This window comes from Saimiri boliviensis, chromosome 15, assembly GCF_048565385.1.
Source record: "Saimiri boliviensis isolate mSaiBol1 chromosome 15, mSaiBol1.pri, whole genome shotgun sequence".
In the NCBI taxonomy this organism is placed as follows: Eukaryota; Metazoa; Chordata; class Mammalia; order Primates; family Cebidae; genus Saimiri; species Saimiri boliviensis.
The window spans coordinates 51,045,352-51,067,297 of record NC_133463.1 but is presented as its reverse complement, the minus strand read 5'-3'; the positions used below and the strand labels follow the sequence as shown (position 1 = coordinate 51,067,297).

General features: G+C 41.9%; 1 protein-coding gene and 1 pseudogene across 1 annotated transcript in view; both read left to right on the top strand.

Annotated features, from left to right (window-relative positions):
• The first annotated feature begins 7,530 nt into the window (after window positions 1–7,530).
• The window catches only part of YWHAZ (tyrosine 3-monooxygenase/tryptophan 5-monooxygenase activation protein zeta), a 34,501-nt gene continuing 20,085 nt past the window's right edge, over window positions 7,531–21,946 (top strand). Inside the window, exons 1-2 of the mRNA XM_039464346.2 lie at window positions 7,531–7,729; window positions 10,793–11,097. Of these exons, the coding sequence (XP_039320280.1) occupies window positions 10,804–11,097 (294 nt within the window). The 5' untranslated portion in view covers window positions 7,531–7,729; window positions 10,793–10,803. The remainder of the gene's footprint in view (window positions 7,730–10,792; window positions 11,098–21,946) is intronic.
• Window positions 11,112–19,439, top strand: LOC141581467 (elongin-C pseudogene; annotated as a pseudogene).

The following is a 21,946-nucleotide window of genomic DNA, read 5'->3' as shown; positions in this document are numbered from 1 at the left end:
AATACAAAAATTAGCTGGGTGTCATGGTGCACACCTGTAATCCCAGCTACTCGGGAGGCTGAAGCAGGAGAATTGCTTGAACCTAGGAGGCAGAGGTTGCACTGCACCACTGCACTCCAGCCTAGGCAACAGAGCGAGACTCTGTCTCAAAAACAAAAAAAAACAAACAAAAAATCCAGCACCTTTATTTCTGTACCACTAATCTCAACAGTAACTTCCAAAAGCTAGTCCTAATGCTTAACACCAAATTATTTACTTTTGCCTACAAAATGTAAAAATATAACACAGTACAAAATATAATTGACTGAAGACTTAAGGGTTAAGATGTTAAAAAGGTGTCAAACTAAGGTTCTTGCTATAACCTTTCCCATCTTCCCATTAAAATATCATGAGTTTTTGAAAAATAAGAGTGGAGGGCCAGGCACAGTGGCTCAGGTTTGTAATTCCAGCACTTTGGGCTGATCACCTGAGGTTGGGAATTCAAGGCCAGCATGACCAACATGAAGAAACCCCATCTCTACTAAAAATACAAAAAAATTAGCCAGGCATAGTGGTGCATGACTGTAATCCCAGCTACTTGGGAAGCTGAGGTAGGAGAATAGCTTGAACCTGGGAGGCAGAGGTTGCAGTGAGCTGAGATCATGCCATTGTACTCCAGCCTGGGCAACAAGATAGAAACTCCATCCCAAAAAAAGAAAAAAGAAAAATAAGCGTGGAATTTCCACTGACTACAGTGTAGAGGAGGCCAAACCCAGAAACTCTACCATGGATACTTTATCTTCTGGAAAAGAAAAGTAAAGTTGATAGGAAAGAATTTAAGCTTTCAAATTATTATTTAATCAGAATTTACAAATCCCAGAGAAGGCACAACAGAAATATAAAGGACTGGTAAGTGGCTAGTTAAAAACTGTGATGTGCTGGGCATAGTGGCTCACATCTGTAATACCAGTACTTTGAGAGGCGGAAGGATCACTTGAGCCCAGGAGTTTGAGACCAGTCTGGGCAACACAGCAAGACCTCCATCTCTAAACAACAATTAAAAAACTAGCCAGGCATGGTAGGGTGTGCCTGTAGTCCCAGCTATCCAGGAGACAGGAGACAGGAGACAGGAGGATCACTTGAGCCCATGGGATCAAGACCACAGTGACCGCAGTGAGCAGTGAGTGAGAGCGCCGCTATACTCCAGCCTGGATGACAGAGTGAGACTCTGTCTCCAAGAAAGAAAGAAAAGAAAAAAAACTGTGATGGATAGTCTCCTAGAATAAAGAGCTGCTGATAAGGGAGCATGCGGAAACACGTTGACAGCCGACAGTGTTCAAGTTTGTAGTTTTTCCATTTATAATCGTAGCTGATTAAAGAACCACAGATAGCCTCTGATTCTTGACAACATAAATTCCCCTAACTGCAGACAACTAGATAATTGGGTCAGGGGACGATCTTGTCACGGTGTCCACTCAAGAGGCGATACATGTAAACATCAGCTGGATTCCAGAATTGGGGCCAGAAAGTATATACTTGCACCCTCCTACAACTTTAGATCGGTTTTCAAGAGAACAGTAAAGAGAAGCAGAGGAAATTTTATCTGTTGGTGGGCCAACAGTGAGACTGGAAGAAATTTCCCTCATTGACATATAACAGAAAAACAATCATTGCTACAACATAACAGCTACTAAAAATTCTGGAGTACAAGGAAATCGAACACTATCTAAAGAGTCTAAGGAAAAGCAGTATTTGAAAATTATTACAGGAAAATAAGAAAACTTTAGAAAATGTCTGTTTGTGATCTTAAGGTGGAGGACATGTGGTATCTATCAAAGAGTAACCTATACAGTTAAGGATGTAAGGAAACTAAAAATTTAACTGCAAAATTTTAAATGCAATGAGGAAAGCAAAATTGATTGTGGTGATAACACACCACAGTCAATATTACAAATCAGTAATTTGTAAGATGAATGAGTTTTTGTAGGGAAACTTCAACCTCTCCATGGATAGTTTGTACTCAGAGCTCAGATTTCTTAAAGCATAATTTGCTCACTTCCATTATCCCTTACCTCACTGTGCTGTACTGTAACTGTATTTAGTGTGTCCCTGTCCCTAAACTATGAGCTCCTTTAGGGAAGGTCCATGACTTATCCAACCTTATCACCAACAACTAGCATAATCTCTGACCAGAGAGTCCACATTAAATGCATCATGACATGTATGAAATGAGATCTCACAGTCAGCATAGCTTTCCTTTTTCTTTTTTCTAGAAAGAGACAAGGTCTCACTATGTTGCCCAGGCTGGAGTGCAGTGGCTATTCATAGGCACGATGCCACTACTGATTAGCACAGGAGCTTGGATCTGTTGCATTTCTGACCTGCACAAGTTCACGCCTCCTTAGGCAACCTGGTGGTCCCCCACTCCCAGGAGGTCATCATGCTAATGCTAAACGTAGTGCAGACACCCAGATACTAAAGCACACTACAGTCCAGAACTTCTGGGCTCAAGCGATCCTCCCACAGCATGGCTTTCTTATTTTTTAAAAGCAGTCTGTCACAAAAGTACCATAGAACAGAGGGCTAGAGTCTGTATGTAGGAATAAAGTTAATAGGTATGGGTTTAAAACACTTTTTTTTTTTAAGACAAATAAGGTTAACATAGAAGATGATATCAAATAAAAAGTATAGTAACACTATTAAATAGATTAAGAATTGGCCAGGCGCGGTGGCTCATGCCTGTAATCCTAGCACTTTGGGAGGCTGAGGAAGGTGGAACAAGGTCAGGAGTTCAAGACCAGCCTGGCCAACATGGTGAAACCCTGTCTCTACTAAAAATACAAAAATTAGCCCAGTGTGGTGGCGGGCTCCTGTAATCACAACTACTTGGGAGGCTGAGCCAGGAGAATTGCTTGAACCCAGGAGGCGGAAGTTGCAGTGAGCTGAAATCATGGCGCCGTACTTTAGCCTAGGCAACAGAGCAAGTCTCCGTCTCAAATTAAAAAAAAAAAAATTAAGTGAGGAAACGTTACTTTTCTGAGGTCATTCTAGAAGTCAACAGAATAGTTGAGAATATTTATATTGTTTTTTTCTTTTTCCGAGACCAGGTGTCACTCCGTCACCCAGGCTGGAATGCAGTGATGTTATCACAGCTCACTCCAGCCTCGACCTCCCAGGCTCAAGTGATCAATCCTCCTGCCTCAGCCTCCCAAGTAGCTGGTATTACAGGCACACACACACACACACAGCTAATTTTCTGTATTTTCTGTATGGACGGGGTTTCACCATGTTGCCCAGGCTGGTCTCCAACTCATGGGCTCAAGCAATACATCTGTCTCAGCCTCCCAGAGATTTGGGATTACAAGCATGAGCCACTGCACTTGGCCTGTATTTCTTTCAATTGCCTTTTATCAAAAGATCAGTTACCCTCTTCTTACTCTCATTTTTCCTCCCTTTTTATTTTTTTCCTTTAAAAAAAATCTTTCCCATATTTTAGATTTGCCAGTGACTTTCACAGATATTACAGTGCTAGCTGTTTTAACAGATAAAATCTCAATTGCAGTGGCCTAAAAATAGAAGTTATCCTTCAAACTCCAAGATGATTGAGGCAGGCTTTCACAGGTTTCCAGGGACCCAGGCTGTCTTCATTTTAACATCTCACCCTCCTCTAGGGTCTGGGAATCCTCTCCATTCATCCAACAAAACAGGGATGGAATGAACATTCAAACAGGGAGGTTTTGATGGACCAGGCCTGCAAGTTGAGCACATGACTGCCGTCACATCCCATTAGCTAGCACTCAGTAACATGGCCACATGTAATTGTAAAGGAGATGGGCAATGGAATCCAACTGTGGCAGCAAGAGGAGAAAAATGGGGTTGGTGAATAGCTAGCTTGTCTCTGCCAGTAACTGCAGATTATTTCAACAACAGATACCCATGATCTGGTGCACTACAGGTCGGTAGCCCTTTCCTTACTTTCTCACAAAATCACTGCAACAACCTAATAGGATTGGAAATTAGTATGTCCAATTCAGAAACCTAAGGTCACGCAGTTCTTCTGAATGACAAACCAAGATTTCGTCTCTGTTCTGGTGCAAAACCTTCTGCACTATGCTGCATTTCTCCAAATAAAACACAACGTTGAAGTGAAATTATACCCTGACTAAATTGTGATTATACTTAAAATATCATATAACTGCCACATCATCAATAAGAGTCCGCTCAAATCATTGTCCCACCTCAGCTTCCCCAGTAGCTGGGACTGCAGGCACATGCCACCATGCGCAGCTACTTTTTGTGTTTTTTGTAGAGAAGGGGTTTTGCCATGTTGCCCAGGCTGGTCTTGAACTCCTGGGCTCAAGCCATCTGCCTGCCTCAGCCTCCCAAAGTGCTGGGATTACAAGAGTGAACCACCGTCCCTGGCCTCTTTCTCATTTTAATGTATAGCATTATACACTATAGCTCTCAAGAGATAATCACAGTCCCCTATAGAGGAATCAATATTCACTCTCATCACTCCTGTCTCATTAGTACTAAGAAGTACAAATAGGCATTTCTACTTCTAGAAGATACTTTTAAAATATGGTTTCTTTCTGGTACTGAAGTTTCCTAAAAATAAAAAAGAATGGTTTGATTTTATCTTTACAATTCTTTGAACACTAGAGATATCAGTCAGATATATCCATTTACAAATGAATAATAGTAGCTAGGTTACTCTGTGTAAGAAATATACATATGTGTATATTCGTTTATTCCTCAGTATGACCTAATGAGGTAAGTGATTTTGTTGCCAGTATTTTATTGCCATGGCTATAAAAGCACAGAGAGGTTAACCAACTTGACTGAGGTAAGAGTTGTGCACTGAAGAAAATAAAACAGGTCAGGGTGTTAGTGAAAGTCTCCAGCAACTTTCCCAGAGTTCATAGGTTCTATTTATTCTATTCTGTGTGCCATAGGTTATTCCTTATTTCTCAAAATACCTTTTCCTCAGGGCTTTCATAACATCACGTTCCTTTCTTGCAGCTTTATTGTATCTTTATTGCGTGGACACGTTGACTTAAGTATGTAAAACCTAACAGTACCTATTGTTGCACTAAAAAAATGCCTTGCTGGTCGGGCATGGTGGCTCATGCCTGTAATCCCACAACTTTGGGAGGTCGAGGCAGGTGGCTCAGAAGGTCAAGAGTTCGAGACCAGCCTGGCCAACATAGTGAAACGCTGTCTCTACTAAAAATACAAAAAATTAGCTGGGAGTAGTGGCGGCCGCCTGTAATCCCAGCTACTTGCAGGGCTGAGGCAGAAGAATCACTTGAACCAGGGAGGCAGAGGTTGCAGTGAGCCAAGATGAGGCCACTGCATTCTAGTTTGGGCAACAGAGTGAGACTGTCTCAAAGAAAAGAAGAAAAGCCTTGCTATTAAAGCCTAACTTAGCTGTTTCCTAAAGTAAATCCACAATTTATTTATACAGAGAAACCCCTTAACTTCTCTAAAACAAAAGGGATATACTCGACATATATGAGACATTAAGGAAACATGAATTTCCATTTTAGAAAACAATCAACTTAGTATCCTTTGTCAAATTTCTGGTGCCTACAACAAAACTGGAAACAACTGTAAAAAAATAGCTTTTGAAATATTAGTCATTTTAAGTGAGTCAAGCCCTAAAAGAATTTACTTGGGAGTCAAAGCTAGTTGACTCCAACATCTCAGAAATAAAAGTCCAATTTGTTCATCCATTTAACCTACCATGAGTCTGCACTGATTTGGGAACTTGTGAAAAACAACAACACAAAACCTACTGAAAGTGAACTGGTCACTGGAAACTCCCTTTCTGGTCTATCCTAGCTAAATGCTAGCTGTCATGTCAAGTAAAAAGTAATTTGTATACCAGTCTTGCGGTCCACTGTATTATGTACGAAAGACAGCGAAATGGAAGAGTGAGGCCGAGGGCTCAATCATTTCATGTCTATACCGAGAAACTAAATTATGTAGAGAACTTGAGGCTGAACGGAGGCTCTTTGGTCAGCTCAATAAAGATATGCTGGAAGCATCAATGGGGAGTTTATATAAGGGTAAAATGAAGAGTTCCAAGCTCTCTCATTGCTAACCATACACTTTCCATGGCTGTTGCAAGTGGTTTTGCAGGTCATCCAGCACTAGTCTTTTCTTAGCCCGAACACGTTTAAAGAGGGAAGGGGCAGAGATCACACTGTGAATGTTTCTGAACTTCCTTAAGTCAACTGGGCGGAGGCCCTACCGGTTCAGGCACCTGCAATTTCCGCCCTTCTCCTTCCCCCTCTTCCGGGCTCCGTCCCCGCTCATCACCCGGCCTGTGGCCCGCTCCCACCGCCAGCTGGGGCCCTGGGGACTACGACGTCCCTCAAACCTTGCTTTTAGAAGACAAAAAGGTAATGATCATCATGTGTTAAATCACTGCAGTGTGAGGTCTTCACTTGAAAGCTTCATTTGGGTAGGAAAACCTAGCCTACGAGAAACGGGCCCGTGCGGTCACGCCTGACTGCCTGTCTCCGGGTCAGGTCTGCCAGGACCAGCTCCAGCCCCCCGCCGGAGAAGGCTGTCCTTTCCCCTCCGAACTCTGGCTTCCCTAAAGCGGCCGCGCCTCCTTCCAGGCCTGACCTCCCGCCGGCTCCGCCCGGCCCGGCCCACCTCGCCCCCATCTCGGTGCCCACCCTTTGTCCCCTCGTGCTGTCACCGAGCGCAGATCCCGAGCTCCCGATTGGAACACCTCCCCATCACTCAGCCACACTCCTGGGGCTGGATGCCTCACTCCCGTTTCCGAGCCATAAAAGGTCTAGGGCCGCTTCCCCCGAGCCAGCAGGTAAAACCGCGGCGGCGGATGGCAAGCCGGGAGCGGCCGCGCCCCCTGGTCGACCCCGCCGGGGAAGGAGAGCGCACCAGACACAGCCCTCCCTTGCCTTGCGACCGCGCCCTGCCCTCGCCCCAGGGCCCCCACCCTGCAAGTCCTGATCACAATGCCGGAGCCGCCGACCAACCCTCGTCATCCTGCCCCGGGACGGCCCTGGGACAGTGACCACCGCGAAGCACGGAGGGCGGGGCGGGGCGAGGCGGGCCGGGCCTCGGGGAGGGGGTGGGGGGGATGTGAAAGGTCCCGGATGTTGCTGAACGGGGAGCCCCTTCCAGAGGAGTGACTGGCGCAAGCGCAGACCGGCTGAGCGAAAGCTAAGGTGGGGGTAGGGGTAGGGATAGGGAGACAGCTGCTTTCCCGCAGGCTTAGAGGTAGAGTGGGCCGGTGGAGGCTGCAGGCGAGAGGGCGTCGGGGACCTAAGGGGAAGGCGAGGAGTGGGGGGATTTGCGTTGGGGAGGAAAAGAAAAAAAGCAGCTTCCCGCCTAGGTGCACTCCGGACAAGCGTAGAGGAGCTGGGAGCCGAGCCGGGTGGGGGAGTGGCGGTAGCGGGCGAGGACGCGCGCTCCTCCGCTCGCCCTCCAGCGCGGGCGGGCAGGACGCGCGCCGGGGAGCGGCGGTTGCGCGGGGCCCGGATCGCTGTGGGCACTAATCAACGGTTGCCATAGCAGCGTTTGACGTCATCGTGCGTGTGGTGCCCCTGCTGCCGGGGCTGGTGATTGGAGGAAACCCCGTGTCTGCGGAGCGGCTGTAGCCTGTGAGCAGCGAGATCCAGGGACAGAGTCTCAGCCTCGCCGCTGCTGCCGCCGCCGCCCAGAGACTGCTGAGCCCCTGTCCGTCCGCCGCCACCACCCACTCCGGACACAGGTGAGGAACCCGGCCGCCGCCGCTCCCCGCTCCTCCTGTCCCAGGCCAGCCTTCCGAACGCGCGGGAGCCGTCTTCGCCCTGTCCCCTCATCCCCGCTCGCCCCACGGTGGCGGCGCCGGGCTGAGGCTGAGGCGGAGTCTCCTCAGCAGACACGGGCGGCGGCTCCTCTTCCGCTGGGCTCGGGCGGGCGGCTAGCGGCCGCCTCCCTCTCCTAGTTTCCGCATCGACGCCGCGGCCCCGATCGGTGCTGGCTCCTCCGTTCCGCTCCCGAGGGTGGGGAGGGCGCCCACACGCGAGGTCCCCGGGGATCCCCCGTCGCCTGCTCCCGAAGGTGGACGAGGCATGGCCTGGGCGCCGCCGGCCGCGGTTCGTCCCCACCCTCGTTTCTGCGGGCTCCTACCCCCTCCCTCGCCGCCCTTCTCGCTTCCGCCCGAGATAATGACTCGGCGACGGCGGCGGCGGGCATCGCGGTGGCGCAGGTGAGGCCGCCTCCTCCCCTCTCCCTCGGCCGCCCCTTCTTTCCCCTCCCCCGCTTTCCCTCGCCCTCGCGCAGCCTCCGCGCTGGGCGCTGCGGTGGCGGGACCCGGCCCTCCCCCACCCCGGGAGGCGGCAGCGCGGCGGGGAGGGGCGGGGGGCCTCGGGACACAGGCGGGAGGGAAGGGCCTGGCGGAGCGCGGATCGGAGCCCAGGCCCGGCCCGGCGGCGCCCGCCAGTAGACCCGGGCGAGGCCGCTGGCCGGCGGGAGGGGAGCCCACTGGAGGGTGAGGTTTTGGGGTGGGGCTCGCCTGGGACCTAGAGCTGATTTCCTGGGCTCCGCGGTGGGGGGAAGGGCTTGAATTTTCTTGGTGGGGGTGGGGGATGGGGCTGACTTTCTTTCCTCCTTACGAACAGTCAGGGAAGGCGCGGACTGGGGCTGTGAGCCCAGGTTGGGGTAGAGAGCGGGGCGGGGATCCCGCGATAGGCTCTCGTGCTGGAGGGACTAGAACTGGAGGGTCCCTGCGCCGCTTTGGGGACGCACATCCTGCTTTGGGGGCGGGTGAGCCTGAGCAGAGCGGCCGCTGGTGGCCCGCTCGGCTGGGTGTGGCTCTGGTCCCCTCCCCCACCTGCAGCTGTCGGGCCCTTAGAGATGGTGTACGCAGGCACCGGCGCTGATCGGCGGCGGGGAGAGCGCTGGGTGGGAGAGTGGGGTGTGTCCGCGGCGGGGCTGGTAGTGGTTCCGCTTTTGCGGGCGTCTCTGGCGTCTATGCCCCGGGGTCGGGCGGCTTCGCTCCCTCTACGGCTTGAGCGGGGGCGGGGGCGCGGGCTGCTCCTCCCCCTGGCTCCGGTTGGGGGGGGAATTAACACTCAGCAGTAGGTTGGGCTCCCTAACAGAGATCCGCCATGACAAAGGAGGAGAGTCGGGGACTGGAGCGGAGGCTCGGGCTTGGGCGGAGCCTGGAGGGGGGTGGTTGCGGATACGCGGACCCGAGGATTTGCACTTTAAAGTCCGGGTCTGCTGGTTTTCCTTTCCCCCTAACCGACGTCACAAGTCAGGTAAGGGTTAAATGGGTGCGGTGAGTCCTGCCCGCAGTGTAGAGGCGAGGCCTTGGAGCAGTCGTTACTGTGTGAGAAACCTTATCCACTTCCTCTTGTACCCAAGTAGTGGGGGAGAGAATCCTTTGTACTGGTTTTAAATCATTTTTAGTTAGAAGACAAATTAACCAGAGAGCGTTTCTCAGTTCCTAAGGGAAAAATTAATAATATAGAGACCTGAGGAAAAGCATGTCGTCATAAAGGTTAAATCGTTTATGTGTGAGCCAATACCTTGCATCCAAATTAGCTAGTTACTTGCTTAAAATGTGAGGACATGTTCTCTCATTTGGTTGGAAAAGTATTGTGGGATTTCCCTGGGAAGGTAAAAGATAATTAATATTGGGGAGTCAGCTCCCAAGGTGGGTGGGTGATAATAGCTCTTCTTTTCACCTTCTAATTTAAAATACACACTTCATTCATGTGTATATTTTCCTCAAGTCGTTTATTCTGTGGTCTCACTGTGTGGATTAGTATCTTTGTTCTGTTTAACAGCTTTGAAAAGGATGTCTTTCCAGAAAAATGTAGCTGAGGTAAATTGAAAAGGTCTAGGAAATTATAAAATGCGAGGGAAAGAGAATTAGGAGGGTAGTCACGGTAAAGGACAGCTTGAGTGATAGCATCCAATTATTGTGACGGTGACGGCTAGAAGCAAAATGCGGCACTTACACATTGCAACTGGAGCCATGACGTTGGAAACACTTGTAAATTAAGTACTTCCAGTGTGATGTCATTTTAGTACTCACAGTAAGAGTTGAAGGGCCATGACTCGTGGGTATTTTTAAAGCATGTGGACATACAACACGATAAAGAGCTGAGGCATTAGGGTTAGTTAGATGTTGGTCCTTTGTGGTGGCATTACACTAAAAATATCTGAGAACAAGTAGTTTGGCTATTCCTCCCCCAAATTGTTATGCTATGTTCGGCTGGCAAATGTTGCAGAGACTAGTAGATTTGGAGTGAGGGTAAAACTAAAATTTAATCACTCCTTATTAGGAAACTAAAAACACATGAATTACATTAAACTGACATGAATTACGATTCTGGAAGTATGATAGAAATCCAGATGTTCTGTAAGCAGTGCGTTTACAAAAGGAAGAAAAGCTGCTTAATTTTGTCTCACTTAGTGGTATTGGAATTGAGTTGAGACTTGGTCAAGTAAGATTGGGGGGTAGTTTTTAAGGCAGCATTTGGAAGTGCTTTTGACCTTATGTGAAATGTGGATCTTCTGAATTGAAGTGAGATAATGAAATTTTAGTTTTGCCACACTGATGTTGTTAATGGCTGTAAGTTTACCTCTGATGCTGAGTAAGCTAAAATTTTGTTCTCTTTTTGGACTGTCCTTTTGTGATGCTGCATTTTAATCATGTGAACAATCTTCCACAGGCAATTATGTTTCGAGTTTTAATAAGGCTTACTTACCACAGGTATAATTTTGACTCTGTTTATTTCAATGGGAAAAATTTTAAATACTCCTTTTTTCCCCCCTGCAGAACATTCAGTCATGGATAAAAATGAGCTGGTTCAGAAGGCCAAACTGGCCGAGCAGGCTGAGCGATATGATGACATGGCAGCCTGCATGAAGTCTGTAACTGAGCAAGGAGCTGAATTATCCAATGAGGAGAGGAATCTTCTCTCAGTTGCTTATAAAAATGTTGTAGGAGCCCGTAGGTCATCTTGGAGGGTCGTCTCAAGTATTGAACAAAAGACGGAAGGTGCTGAGAAAAAACAGCAGATGGCTCGAGAATACAGAGAGAAAATTGAGACGGAGCTAAGAGATATCTGCAATGATGTACTGGTGAGAATTACACATTCATTCTGGCTTCATTATACTGTAGGGTTCCTATGAGTATCGGTTACGTTACTCTCAACTTTTTCTTTGTTTTTTCTTTTCCTTCTAACATTGTGTGTTGCAAATTTAGAAGTCTTCATGGTGTCATGACTAAAAAGATGTTAATACAATTAAAGATATGTTTATGTAGAATAATTGCAACAATGATTATGAAACAGTTTTGTTAAAAATAATAGACTTTGGTATTCTGTTTTATATTAATTGAAAAGATAAACTAATAGTATTACTGTTTTTCTTATGGTTAGAATATTTGTAGTAGCTCTGTAGCTGATTATCTTAAATGTACATCTATGGATAAAGGGATTTTGCATATTTTATGTAAGAGAGATGTAATAGGATACTCATTGTAGAAATAGTACTCTTTGGATTAGCCGCTATAATGTTAATGTAATGAGTCAGCCATGCAGAAAACTGGCCTCAGAACTATGAAGCCTCTTCCTGAATTGAATTGTTGAAAGAAAATTTTGAATACTCAACAACCATGATGAAAGTTTATGGATAACTCAAAGCTTGACTTTCCAGTTTCAATCAAGTATTTTAAGTATTCAGTACTTAACTGTGTTGAAGCACTGTACTTAAAAGAATCAAACTAAATTTTGGTTAATTTTAATCTGTCACACAAAAGCAAGGCTTTTTGATCAAGAATAGTTTAAATTTGAGGATAAACTAGTAGAAAATCCAACCAAGCTGACAGTTTTTGGAATAAAAAACTTAGTGGTTTTGCCAAGTGGTTACCCTTACCAGTATGGCAGGGCTCTGATATACAAAGAGGGACAGCATTTCGATTTTTCTGGACAGGTTACTGAATCTGGGACTCAATATGGAAATCCAGATGTGTTTGTTACTATATGAACCTTGTTTATGGAAGAATTACTATAATGAGTAATGGGATAATATCTGATGTGGTTGTGGGTTTGAGGTTTTTGTTAAAATTGTGATGATACTACCATTTCTTTACATTTGTGTTTACTAATGGAATAGCATAGTTCCTAAATTGTATTTTTCTCAAATGGTATTTGCTTCACACTGTCTTTAAAGAATAGTGATTTTTTTTTTTAAAGTGCTTATTTGAGTTCCCAGTCACAAACTCATGAGACATCTGTCTTGGGGGTATCTTTTTGTTTTTTGCTTATTGAAACCTTTACAATGATAGCTATTTATATCTAAGTTGAAAAACGGAGTATCATGCTTTTATTGAGGCCAGGTAACAAATGCCTATCTTGTGATTTTGCTGAGGTAAGAAGAATATTTAAAATTTGAAACTATGATTTTTTTTCTATAATAAAAAATGTATTGGGTTTTTTCCTGCTCTCCTTACTGACTAGTATCTGTGTACCTATAACTCAGTTCAGTCTGGTGTGTTTTCCCCAATTACACCTGATCAAAAAGTTTTTATTTTGGCTTCAAAGGATGTGTTACAAGTTAAAATTTCCCTTAAGACAAAAGTTAATTTTAGGAGCAGAAAGGAATGAAGTAACATGTACTTTTTACTAACATGCTTATTTGCAATACCAGGTAGGTATGTGCATGCTTCCCATATGCAAAGTATAAACGTTCTCATTGTCTTTTCCTAGGAAAAGACTTACAGCAGGGTTTGGGGTTTTTTTTTGTTGTTTTTTTTTTGAGACAGTTTTGCACTTGTCGCCCAGACTGGAGTGCAGTGGAATGATCTTGGCTCACTGCAACCTCTGCCTCCCAGGTTCTACTTCAAACAGTTCTCCTGCCTCTGCCTCCTGAGTAGCTGGGGTTACAGACACACGCAACCACGCCCAGCTAATTTTTTGTATTTTTAGTAGAGACGGGTTTCACTATGTCAGCCAGGCTGGTCTCGAACTCCTGACCTCAGGTGATCTACCCACCTTGGCCTCCCAAAGTGCTGGGATTACAGGCGTGAGCTATCGCACTCAGTCCAACTTGTAGCAGTTTTAACTATGCTTCCCTTTGGTTTCCTTGTCAAGAAATTTTTTTTGGATAGAACTAGTAGGTGAGAATGACAAGATAATCTCTTAATATTAATAGCTTCTTTTTGTTAGGATTATTAAGGAGGTTGATTCTGGTTCCTACTCATGTTGTTACCCTCCAGAATAGCACTGGCTTCTCTAAAAGGTTAAATGGCATTTACACTTTGAAAGTTTAGATGAATGAGAGTTTAATTCCTTTACTACTCAAATGGCTTCGAAGAGAATTCTAAGCAAGCATTTGCTTCCAGCCTTAGTCTTTTGTTAAGAATATTAGTGATCTTTGCATACTCATAACGTGTAGTAGATGCTCAAATATTTGTTAAGCAAAAAGGCTTCTTTTGAGAAAAAGGATAGAATTAGGTCAGCAGCACTACAAAATTTCCCTGGGTTTTTATTTTTCTGCTTGGGAAAATTTTATATTTACAGATAGTAGGCTTCTTTTTCCTACCATCTTTTTCAAAGAGGTCACGTTGACTCTGGCAACATCTTGCATAAAATTCCTTTTCCCCTTTCTAGTGAAGTGGAAGAATAAAGTGTAGCAGAACTGATGTTTCTATTAGAAAAGGTTTTCAAACCATTGTGCTTAATGATTAGTAAAAATGTTGTAATTATATTTTTAAGATCTTACATGATAAAAAAATTAATTTTTTTATTCCTCCAGCCTTTTCTGAGCTTTGATACATATATTTTTTAATTTGAGAAAAATAAGCAGGCTATAAGGAGGTTATTCCTTTGCAGGATTAATGGTATTGGCTGGTGGCATTAGTGATAACCAGCTTTTTTATATTGAGCACCTATTTCATAATAGCTACGAAAATACACTTTTTCTTCCTACAAAAAGCAACTAATCTCCAAAGTTCTGAATTTTTCTGAAGAGCTTCTGAGTTTTTCTGAAGAGCTCTTTGGTAACTCATTTTGGTTACCTGTATTTATTAGTTGTTTAATCATTTAATGAGCAAAGAGCTGGGACTGTGTTGCTTTTTATGAGAGTTAGTAGAGTATTATCATGGGAAGTGGTCACTGGCATGTTCTTCACATTGTGGACTTTTCATTATGTAAAAGAACTTGGGGTTCTTGTCTTCCATGTGTTAATTTGAAACTGCAATGTGAACTAATGCAATCTGCCTTTCCTGCCAGATGCTTAGACAAAAGCTCTCTTGGTAGTTGGGAAGGGACTCAACACTGGTATCTCTTTAAACCTGAAAGATGGCAGCCAAAAATTGAGTAGTTTTTAACTTACATATGATGAAATGAACACCAAGGAAATACAGTCTTGGAGGCCTATTTCAAACTCAAAAGAAGTATGTCGAGGTGAATAATAGAGCTCAAGATTTTGAGTCAAACTAGTTTTACCGTTTAATAGATGCATGGCCTGAGGAAATCACTTAGTCCCTCTGAGAAAACTGAGCTCAATTAAATAGGAATAATACTCATCCCACAGGGTTGTAGGGAATGAGAGTCAGGTAAAGCACGTTGACTGCCTTCTGTGTCCTTTTTATCTCAGCTTTTCTGTTCTGTTTAAAAGTGTGAGCCTGCCTGTAATAGCAGTGCAGGGGTCTCATTAACTCATAGTCCATAAATGGGATTTAGAAGATAGGTTTCTTCCGACTGCCCCAGAACCCACAGGAACAGGCAGCTGGGGGTGGGGGTCGGCCCTGGAATGGGGGCTGTGGCAGTTGAGGGGACCCAGCTGCGTTGACTGTGGGGGTGACGAGTGAGTCTCGGGCTGGGGGGAAATGGAGCTCCAGGAAACTACTAAAGTTCCTGGGGAAGCAAAGTAGAATTTCATAAGAACAAAATGGATGGAGAGGAGAAAACCTATCTATGGTGGCTGTGAAGGCCCTGATGCCGTATGTTAAATTGATATTATCTGATGGACATGAATTTATTGTAAAAAGAGAACATGCATGAACATCAGGCATGATAAAAGCCATGTTGAGTGGCCCAGGTCAGTTTGCTGAGAATGAAAGCAGAGGTCAGTTTCAGAGAGATACCTTCACATGTGTTATCAAAAGTATGCATGTATTTTATGTACAAGGTTCACTACACTAACAGCTCCACTGAGATTCCCAAATTCCCAATTGAACCTGAAATTGCACTTGAACTGCTGATGGCTACAAACTTCCTAGATTGTTACATAAAATAAATTATAATAAACTTTTTAAAAAAAGATTAAGAAGCCTTTAAAATTGTATATTTTTCTGGGCAGAAGGTCCATGTCAACCATCAGATTTTCAAAATTCTATTTTAAAATTTAAAATCTGCTATCTGCGAAGAATGACTTTAGTGGAGGTCTAGGAGAGGAAGCAGTGTAAAATTGTGTGTCTAATATAACAGTTGGCAACTGCAGTTGAGTAATCTTAATAGTGATTTTGTTAATTTGAGTTCTATTTTATTGTGCTCTACATTTTTATTTGCTCAGGGCAATTTTAAGGTGTGGTTATGGGGCACTGATTTGTATCTCCAGCCCACAGAACTACCATTAAATAAGAAGGCAAACAGCTTTTGGGTCTCTCTTGGTTTGAATATATTATTACATGCCTTGGGCTTTAAAAACTGCTGTGTAGAGTTAGTTTTTAAGATGAAAATCACTAGACAGCTCATTGGAATAAGGGCTTCTCCAAAGAATTCTCTAGTGTTATATCTATTGTTACTATTTTATTAAGATATACTGTATATTTAAATGTCTTCGTGGTTTTGGTATGTTTCAAAGTATAAAGAATTCACGTGGTCTCAGGAAGGAAAAAATTGGACAGTGTCTTTGGTTATAAAGTTCAGTATTTTTTTTAATGTGAAGTGCCACACCCAATGACATTTTATACAAATATATAAAGTCTGAGGTATATGAAGTGGAAATTATGAAAATAAAGGCAGGGAAATGGCAAGGTAGAGGCATTTGCTGTTTGATAGGAAGGGAAACTAGGTCTGCCTTTATAATACTGAATTAAATGTCAATGGATTATTTGGATTAATTTCACAAATCTTTGATTCCAAAGTAAGTTACTCTTGGCATATTTATATTGAAGTGCGTGTGTGAGAGAATTTTTAAGCAAAAATGACGGATGTCCTGTTATCAAGTAAGTTTTTAAACTTAGCATATTGTTTATTGAAATTCTAATAAACATCTTAGAATTTTTTTTGGTAGAATTCCTGGGTTCCTTATTGTGATTTCATCCTAGTTTCCATAGCTTTTGCTTTACTCTGACGGTTTTACATTGAGAATAAACACTACTCAAGGTTTTAGGGGACTTAGAACTGCTGTCAGTTTCAATATACTCAAAGCCAGAGTTCCTCTTCCTTTTGAAACTGCCTGTCCTTTATAACTATCCAATTTTAGCATTTTTCTAGACTTAATCACATGACATTTGTTCGGCTCAACTTTGACTTTATTTTCAGATTACAAGCTGTTGATATGTCCCATATCTTTGGTTCCCAGTCTTTTACATTGATGCTGAATTATATAGTTCCCAGGATTACACTAAGAAAAGTGCGCATTGCCAAATAAGAAAATGATACTATAAGGATAACTTGATGTACTTGTAATGGACAAAAGCTAAATAATAAACATCTTTTTACTGCTGCTCGTGGTCATTCACTTGGACTATGTTGCATATATTTCTTATTCTAATCTTTCTAAAATGCTGGTTTTATTCCATCTGTTTGCTTGATCCTTGCCAAAATTCCTGCAAGATGCTTTTAGCTTTAGTTTGGTCTTCTCACTGTCCTTGATAAATACCATTGCTAATTACCATCTTTATGGCCTGAGGGTTTCTGATTCATTTTTCTGAGGTAGAACCTACTTTAATCTTGATTATCTGTCTTCCAACATCAGAGGATTGGCTCTGTTCTTTCATTCTCCTTCAAAATGTTTATTTGTAAAGTACACTGAAGGAATATATGCTTTGATATATTTAGATGGCACAAATTTAAATTTTGGTGTGGGAAGAATGGTGTGCTTGGCCACCGTATCAGCAGTTCCGTCTTTTTTATTATGTGTGTTTCTATGTAACAGGTAATTTCCTTGTTCTCTATTAATTTCCTTGTTCACTAATTCCTGTAATTATGAAAAACTTGTATCGATAAAAGTTACTGTGCGTTAGCAATTGTCATTGATTTAGTTTTGTGTTTTCTGGTAAGGTATAATGAGATGGAAGTAGTAGGGTAGCGTAGGATGGAGTTTTACATATTGGCAGATTCACTAATTTTTTTTCTATTGCCATTCTCTTTATTTTCCAATAATGTGGATTTTTAGGCACCAAAGCAACGTGGATGAATATAGCTGACTTGGTATCAGTCAGATCATTTTGTGTAACACCTGCTCTTTTATTTATATTGGATAGGTTATTTAAAAAGTTTCGTTAGGTAAGCTCTTGTGGATTTCTGTTGACAGAATATGTGTGAGCCTTCCTTTTTCCCACAAATAAAAAATGTGCTTACAGTGGTAACAGGTAAAAGAATACAAGGATAGTTTCAGCGAAGTATTAATCCATAAAGTTAAGCAGACCAATGTAAAGATTTCCTTAATGGGTTGGCCTGTATGCATGTGTTGAACTTTAAAATCTAAGAAAGATTATTGCATTAAATTTGCAGGGAGTCCCCAATTTTTGTTGTATTCGTATTTTATTTGGGTCATCTAATGAGTTGGGAAGTTAGAAACATTTTTTGTTTTTTGTCGTCATTGTTTTTTTGTTTTTTTTCTGAGGCAGGAGTCTCTCCCTCTCGTTCAGTGGCAAGATCTCACCTCACTGCAACCTCCAAGTCCCAGGTTTAAGTGATTCTCCCTCCCCAACCTCCCAAGTAGCTGAGACTACAGGGGCCACCACCATGCCTGGCTAATTTTTCTATTTTTAGTGGAGATGGGGTTTCACCATGTTGGCCAGGCTGGTCTTGAACTCCTGACCTCAGGTGATCCGCCCACCTCGGCCTCCCAAAGTGCTGGGTTTATAGGCATGAGCCACCATGCCTGGCCCTGAAACATTTTTTTCGTGGCACTTAATTTCTAACTTGCAAACAATTTTTGAGATCTAGAGTTTTAAAAAATTAGTGTTATTACCAAGAAACCCAGTGGTGAGCAGAATGTTTCTCATCTAAGTGATTAATTACAAATGCTTTTCTCAGAAAGATCTATTGTTGATCCAAGACTGACAATTCAGCTCATAATTTTTTTGTTCCTTAAAACATAATAAACATTGCCCAGAGTTTAGAATGACATTCTTGGACCACATTCAACCAAGAGACAGTTGATGAAAATATTATGCAAAAGACCTATTTAAAAATGTGATTCTGTGGAATTGACAGTTGAGGGTAGTATTATAGGCAAGCTGTAGTTCTGGCCTAGAACAAGCAAGTTCTCAGTTCAACAATTTGATGAGTCCTTTAGCACTATTTGGAAGATGTTTGGAAATAACATATAGCAAATAATCTGCTTTTTCTAAGAGTAATGACTTTCTTGCCGGTTTCCCTTTGATTGTTGCCATCTAATGGAGGACTGTCATCAGGATCTTTTTCTTTAGTTGGAGTAGAGATAAAACTTTAAGCATGTTCCTGTGTAACATTTCTAAAAGTAAAGGATGCTAAAGTGTGTACTGCCTACTGTAAGAGAGGTGATACAACTTAGCACGGGCCATGCAGACCTTTTGAATTTTGGATTCATTGTGTGATTTGGGGCAAGTTTTACTGAATTTCTCTGTGACTCTGTTTCCACATCTTCAAAATGGGAGTAATACTATCTACCTCTAGGATGTTTTCGGGATATTGTTTAGTTAATATACCCCTTGGTGGTGGTCTTAAATAGCAAATACACTGCTTACCTTTTGTACCTCTGATATCACTTTATTATGGTTTGATTTATAAAGTTTGGATTAAATTTAAGAGAACTTTAAAAAGCTGAAATTTTTTAAATTTAATATTTGATGACTTGCTATTTTATAAGCCCTGTGCATTACAAAAATAAATGTAAAAGCCCCTGCTATTCAGTCTGGAGAGGGAAATAGACATGTGCACATATAATAAAGAGGTAAGAATACTGCAAATTCATTGAACATGGAAAAGCTTTAGCCTTTTTAAAAAGGGGGTTGATAAAATATAGTCCTCTTAAGGAATTTATCCTTAATACATAGAGTGCACATACATACAAGCTAAAAAAGTCCTTTGAAAAATGAGGTGTTTTAAACACCACCACCAAAAAAAACATTGTGATTGGAAATACTGGTAAATTGGGCCTTGGTTTGTGGGAAAACTTTAGCCCAGGCCAGGATCTAGGGGAGGGAAGAAGAGGAAAGTGCTCAGGAGAGTGTCAGTGATTTTTAAATTTACACTTAAGACTGCTCATGAGGGGGATGGGGAGGTTGGGAAGGGATAACATGGGGAGAAATGCCAGATATAGGTGACGGGTGGTGGCGGGTCGGGGAGGGGGTGGGGATGGAGGCAGCAACCCACCTTGCCATGTGTGTACCTATGGAACAATCTTACATGATCTGCACATGTACCCTAGAAGTACAATTTAAAAAAAATGCTCATTAAGTTATTTTTGATACTTGTTAATATTTCACTTTTGATCTTTAGGAGTAACATTTCAAATTTGTTTTCAGATGTTCTTAAAACTGACTCCTTCTAGGATTATTTTGCTAGCATTCATGATCTGAAGGGAGACACTTCTCTGAAACTGATATAATGTAGCAGTTTTTATTTCTGCTTCTTGCTAGCTCTTTCACCCAATTGATTTTTCAAAAAACAGAACATTTTAGAACAGTCCGGGGTATTTCTGCTTCTTGCTAGCTCTTTCACCCAATTGATTTTTCAAAAAATAGAACATTTTAGAACAGTCCGGGAATTTCTATCAGCAGCTGCTTAGTGCAGACATCTTTTGGGGTAAGAATCAGGGAACAGCTACTCTTTTAACAGGAATTATATTTAATAATAGAACTTCAGGCTGGCTCTAACAGTTCTTAAACATCAGGGATAATATACTTTTTCTTTGTCAGATTTCTTTTTGATTAAAAAATGCAGATTTGCCATCTATTATTAATGGAAAAATGCATTCAGTTAAGTGATTGGGCACAAACAACCCTGTTCCTTTTAATATATGATCTTATTCATAGAACATCTGTTCATAGCTTAAAATCTTACTCTCTTAGGCCACATTGCATAGAAAGATAAGAATTTAAAGTCAAAATGTCTACAAATACTTAATAAATTAGTTCTTGACACCACCTGATTATTAGCGTTTTTGGTGTAGCACTTTTCTAATTGGTTGATTGAAAGCAAGGAGGAAGTTACAAATCAGAGAAGAGTGGAAGCCACTCTGGCCACAAGGGGGAGTAAAAGACTAATTTCCAAATCTGTGGGCCCCTAATGTGTGACAGATTAATGGCTTCTTGCATGCTTTCTTTTTAAAATTTTAAGAGACCTAGGAATTATAAAAGGCCCAGTGTTTGTACAGAATAACAATTACAGGAAAATTATCTTGACATAAGAGAATTGTACAGGACTAGAAATTTGAACTACATTATGCTGGAGAGTTGGAATTAAATTTCCTATTGATGACATTTGTGGGATATTTTTGTGAGCTTTTAAATTGAATAACACAAGCTGGGAGTTTTATAATTTATAGAAATGTGTTTATACAAAAATTTCATAGAGTCATTGAATTTTAGGGTTGAAGGGACATCTAGTCTAGCCTTTTTATTTTAACAGATCAAGAGACTACACCTCAGAGGTTCAGCTGTTTACATGAGGTCAGACAGTAAGCATTAGTTATTTGTAATTCCTTAATGTAGTATCACCTTATTGTAGATTGAAACGTGACATTTACTCTGCTATCAAGATACTTGGTTTGTGGGGGTGGAGCATGAGGAGTCATCAGAATAACAAAATAAATAAATTTATTTAAAACAGTGGTTTTTGTTTTAGAGTCCTGTACTTAATGAGAATCACTTTTGAGGGCTCTTGTGCATCAATTACTTGCTACTTCAACCTTTTAACTTCTGGTGTTGTGTATGTTGTGTATGAAAGCAGGCATATTTGTGTCCCAATCTCTCTGTTTGTTGTAGTGGATGAGAACCATGGCAGTACAATCTAAAATAGAGGAATGGGTTATAGAGGCTTGATCTTTCTCCCACTCATATATTTGGTGCGATCATGTCAAAGTTAGCCCATGTGTTCACAAATTTCAATTCATAAATGTCTCATTAGAGGTTGATTCTTTTGCTTTAATATTCTGGGGGTATTTGCTATTTGCAATGACACTTAATGTCTAATTATCTTTACGCAAATTAAATTTAATATTATGACCAGTTGGTGAAATACTGTCTCAAGACAAGATGAAAACTTTCTACCACTCATATTTGTTTACAAATGTATCATTGTTTTTGTACCATTTCTCTCCTAAATAAAAAAGTAATACCAGCCATATAAGGAAATTTGAAAAAAAAAAAGAGTGTAAAAAGGGTATGAGAAAGAGTATCTTTCAGAAATAAAGACAATTAAAAGAGACTTCTTAAAAATTTATTAACTTTTCATTTTGCAATAATTCCAGATTTAGAAGTTGGAAAATAGTATGAAGAGTTTTCATATATTTTATCCAAATGTTAATGTTATAACCACAGTATAATTATTAAAATCAAGAAATTGATAAAAATAAACGATAAACTATTATATAACCTATAAACCTTAATTAAATTTAACAAATTGTTTTACTGTAATGCCCTATTTCTGCCCCAGAATCCATCCAGAATCACACTTTTCGTTTTGCTTACATGTCTCCTTACTCTCCTTTAACCTGGATCAGGTTTTTTAGTCTTTGCCTTTAATGATTTTGGCACTTTGTCTATTTT